The following is a 4,890-nucleotide window of genomic DNA, read 5'->3' as shown; positions in this document are numbered from 1 at the left end:
GTGGTGGTCACTGGTTCTGTGGTGGTCACTGGTTTGGATGTAGGACTTGAAGTAACATTATTTGGGATATTTCTGTTAAAACAAATTAAATATTGTTTCAATCCATACATATTTTCGCCTGCCCTCTAAAATTTACAAAAACATAGTCCCCATGAGCTATGTGAACTTTGCTACTTTATCAAAATGCATGCAATAGTTTTTATATTTTACATATAGTATTGCATACATTAAATTCCTTTCTTTTAGAATCTGTGCCACAGAAAAGATACTGAAATGCTATATATAAAGTAATAGAATCATTAAAAATGAAGTCTGTATTGTGCTATGAATACATCTGACATCTTATTTTTTAATTTATAAAATATAATAACTATTTTAATTGTTATTATCATTAGCAATAATGAAATAATACTAGAACAATGTCCTAATTTTTAAAAATTAACCAACTGAAACATATACACCAAAAATTAAATAAAACCAGTTAATAGCTACTCCCATTCTAAGAAAGTACCCACTCAAAAAATGCTATGATGAGCTCAAAATGATTAAGTCAGCATGTACTTTCCCTCCCAGAGCTTACTGTGTATATTTATTTGCCTTAATTTTGGGATGTGGGTGGGGGTTTTTTTTTCACAATTTATTGATTTATTACGGATTCCTAAAAAACACAACCACATAATCAGACGCAACAGCCCAGAGCTGGGCGTCCTCTGCTCGTTGCCCGGAGACGGACACTCACTGATTCATCGGTCTGCCCCTGCTCTAAGACACAAGCGTCACAGGTTCAAGGCGATGTCCTACAACTTCAAACACTAGGTTACAGCGTTCATTCTGTTTTCCTGAAGATAAGGTGGAGGATGGTTCAGGGAATGTTTGAGAGAAATCACAGAGATAACTAAGGCCAGGAAAAGAGCACCCCTGCACCCGGACGAAGCAGGACACAGCTCACAGCAGCCTCAGCAGCGACGGCCAGTCTGCTCGGCTGAGCGTGGAGCCCGCCCTCCAAGGACAAGGACAAGAGCTGGAGCACTTCAGGGCTGAGAGAGGGAGGCGGGCTCTCTGTCCCCACCGTGGAGGTCAGCCAGGAGTAAGGCACATACTCGTTTGTCAAGGATAATTCAAGTCCAAGTCTCTTCTGGGTGTTACGGTCGGAACCCTCTCCTACCCAGAAAGCATGACAGTCTGTGGCACTCCCTGGAGGGGCACAGGCTGCTGGCACGTTGCCCGGGCTCAGTTCTAGCCACCATGTCCCCGTCACCTCGCCCTCTATCACACGGCCACATAGCCCACCTCTCCATGCCTGGAGCTGGCACCACAGATAGAGCTGGGCCAGCATCCCTGTGGGTACAAGCCCCCCAACCCCCACCCTCTCGTTAGCCTTCCTAGTGGAACACGCACGTTGCCTCCCAGTGTCACCACCATAATCTGTGCTATCATAGCACTCATCATTTTAAGATTTGGGGCCCATGTTTTGCTTAATGTAGTCAATCCTTCTGTAGGAGATCACTTCATACCAGGTGCAGTAGACTGTTTCAACACATGGCCCCAATTTCCCACCCTCTCCCTTCCCGTGCCCTTCGAAATGTGATGTGATAGGGCCTCCCGTTGAGTCGAGCCCCCAACTCTTGAAGCTAGGCTGGCTGGCCATTGGACATCCGTTGGACATCCATCGGCCAATGGAATGTGGCTGAAGTACCAGTGTGCTGGTTCCAACCCAGGCCTCAAGAGGCCTCATGCCCTCTGACTTCTCTCTTGGAGCCCTGCCCACTGCCCTGGAACAAACCCCCAACCTTGCCTCCTGGAGAAGGAGAGGCCATGCAGAGCAATGGGGAGCCAACCGGCTGAGACCATCCTGACCCCCAAGCACAATGGATGGGCAACTGACCACAGACAAAGAAGTGAGCCCAGCCAAGGCCAGAGGACTGCCCAGCTGAGCCCAAGCAAAACTTGCTAACCCATAGAACTGCGGATTAAATAAATAGCTGCTTTCAACCACTAAGTTTCAAGAATTTGCTCTGCAACAAAAGCAAATGGATACAGCAGATTGAAAAGAATGCCCCACATGACATTTTGGAAGTCACATTTTCTGGATTTCAATGTCTTTACCCAAAAAGTTAGGCATTGTCTGGAGGACCTCTGCATTCTTTCTACACTTTTTGTACTTTTGAAGACAATTATTACAATACTTACAATTGTTTGTGACCAAACTTCACAGGATTCTTAATTGACAATTGGTCCCCTTGGAACCAATCACACTGTTTCCTGATATCTGGGGACAAGTAAAAAGCATTTTCACCTGAGAAAGAGAAAAAAAAATTTTTTTGAAGATTGTATTTATTTATCTGGCAGAGAGAGAGAGAGAGAGAGAGAGAGCACAAGCAGGGGGAGGGGCAGAAGGAGAGGGAGAAGCAGACTCCCCACGAGCAGGGAGCCCGATGCAGGGTTCGATCCCAGGACCCCGGGATCATGACCCATGATGAAGGCAGATGCTTAACCGACCGAGCCACCCAGGTGCCCCAGAAAAAATAAATAAATAAGTGCACGTTAATCCCATGCAAATTAAAATTAATCTGCTAATGAGCTAAAAGGATTACACAGCAGGTAGTCAGTCCATAAATATTTGTTAAATTCATTCATTCCTCCAGACAAGCTATGTCTGGTAAATTTAAACATTAAGCACCATGGTACTTGACCCATAAAATATCTCAAGCCAAAATCTTCTGTTTGGCAATATTTGGGTGATTGGGTTGAAGAAAATATTTACTCAGCGTAAGGGGGAGAGAGGACTAGAAGAAAAATCGAGCACAGAGTTGAACAAGTTCCAAGCTCTTGAACATCAAATTGTAACCAAATTACTTTTAAAGTTTTCTCAATGTCGTGCTTAATAAAACTTTTGTTTTTAGTCTTTGGAAGTAGAGACGGTGGCCCCGGGGTGAACTTGCTGCCTCACCTTTGCTTCGTGTTTTTTCTCTAACACTTGCGAGGGACAGGCCTTTTTGCAAATGTGAACACGGTTTTCATGGACCTCGCCTTTCCCTTGAATAGTAAACTCTCTGTACATGCATGTTTGTTCCTACTTTCTACAGCTCCCTCAGTAGTTAGATACTCTCCTGTGCTGACCTGGGGCTGGCTCTGTACTGTACCAAGCCCAAGAGCATAGGGTCAACGATGCACCTCCTCACGGATCATCCAGTCTACCGGGACCGCAGGCCACAAAGGAATAACCAGCAGGCCACAGAAAAGATACAATAAGTAGTGTCCAGATTGAGGATGACAGAGCCTTGGGAGTGGGGAGCATTCACACTGAGTAGGGGCAGCTGGGGATATGCTTTGAAGATGAATATGGGTTTGCCACTAAAGCAGGGAGGAGATTCACATCAGCAAAGACCCAGAAGTTTCCAAGTGTGGGGTTGGTGGCTAAGCCCAGATCAACACAACTCCTTCGAGGAGCTTCCCCACTTACTGTGTCATGCATAATCAATGCGCACTCGATCCACTGTGCCCTCTCAGGGACACGGGGTCTATGGCTGGGAGATGCGAGTCAAATTTGGTTGAATGAGTGAGTGAACAAGGACAGGATTTCCTTCTGTGTGTGTTCACTGCCATCCCTGGCTCCTAAAGGGTGTCTGGGACATGGCAGGTGGCAATACATATGTGTTGAATGAGTGAACAAGTCAACATCAGCACACTAGATGTCTTTTTTGCAGCCCCATGTCCCAGAGAGCCCAAGGTGACGGGCTGTCAGAAACCCTCGGCCCAGCCCACACTGTCCGATGTAGGACTTACTGCTCACGAAGGATGGTAACAACCTCCCAAAGCGCATCATGGGCTCTTCGTTGAGCTCAGTCGACTTATCCAGTAGTTTGAAGAAGACGTCGTTGGGCTCACTGGCGAAGCCGTAAACCTCCTTGACGTTGACCTTCCTGCCAATGCCCAGAATCACGAAGAAGTAACCCTTGCATTTGGCCTGCAAGATGACTCTCTGGGCCTCTTCCAGCTGTTCCTTTTCCACCTCCCCTGTCAGCATCAGAACCATGATTTTCAGGTCCCGTGGGCTGGGGGCACTTTCAAAGACGTTCTCTATGGTGTATTCAATGGCGCTGCCCAGGTCCCTGGTCCCCTGAAGCTGTGTCATTCTGTTGAGAAAGTCCACCAGCTTCTCCTTGGAGCCATAGTCAGTCAGGGAGACTTCTACCTTCACGGGCGGCACACTGGCGTTCCCTACGGACTCGTAGGGCGCATGCTGCACAACGGCCACCCTGGTAAAGTGCTGGGAGGCCTTGGGGTCTGGGCTCAGGTCCAGCTGTCTGACCAGGTACCCTATGTACTTCCTCATCTCGTTGAACTGGAACAGAGTGGTGGACTCAGAACTATCTAAGATGAAAGCCATGTCGATGTCCACATCGCTGCCCGCCGCTCGCCTGTCCCTGAAGGAAGGCCTCCAGGTGCCAAATCCACAGGATGGGTCAATGTTGCAGATGTCTAGAAAGAAGCATGGGAGCCTATTTATTCTGTGACTCCCACAGCGAGATAATTGTACGGCAGTGTGTCGGGAGTCAGGAGCAATTAAAATCATCACATAATATAGGAGCCTCTTTATAGTTTGCTGCCATTTTGTGGCCAGATTTCAGTTCTCATCGCCTAACACTAAATGAAATAAACCAGGAAGTTAAAGTCCTTGTTAGTATACTATGGCATTGGCATTAGAAGAGGAAGAGGAGGAAGAAGGAAAAGAAGGAGGAGGAGGAGGAGGAGGAGGAGGAGGAGGAGGAGGAGAAGAAGAAGAAGAAGAAGAAGGAGGAGGAGGAGGAGGAGGAGGAGGAGGAGGAGGGGGAGAAGAAGAAGAAGAAGAAGAAGAAGAAGAAGAAGAAGAAGAAGAAGAAGAAGAAG

At 47.0% G+C, this 4,890-nt stretch overlaps 1 protein-coding gene across 1 annotated transcript in view; it reads right to left on the bottom strand.

Moving 5' to 3' along the window:
* COL6A3 (collagen type VI alpha 3 chain) overlaps positions 1-4,890 on the bottom strand; it is an 80,526-nt gene that overhangs the window by 13,374 nt on the left and 62,262 nt on the right. Inside the window, 4 exon segments of the mRNA XM_073876754.1 lie at positions 1-7; positions 9-72; positions 2,191-2,296; positions 3,787-4,482. The exon segment at positions 1-7 is cut by the window's left edge and continues 357 nt beyond it. Of these exon segments, the coding sequence (XP_073732855.1) occupies positions 1-7; positions 9-72; positions 2,191-2,296; positions 3,787-4,482 (873 nt within the window).

Source organism: Callorhinus ursinus, unplaced genomic scaffold, assembly GCF_003265705.2.
Source record: "Callorhinus ursinus isolate GAN/ISIS: 27379988/994484 unplaced genomic scaffold, GSC_fseal_2.0 scaffold2, whole genome shotgun sequence".
Lineage (NCBI taxonomy): Eukaryota > Metazoa > Chordata > Mammalia > Carnivora > Otariidae > Callorhinus > Callorhinus ursinus.
This window is presented reverse-complemented; position numbering and strand designations above follow the sequence as displayed.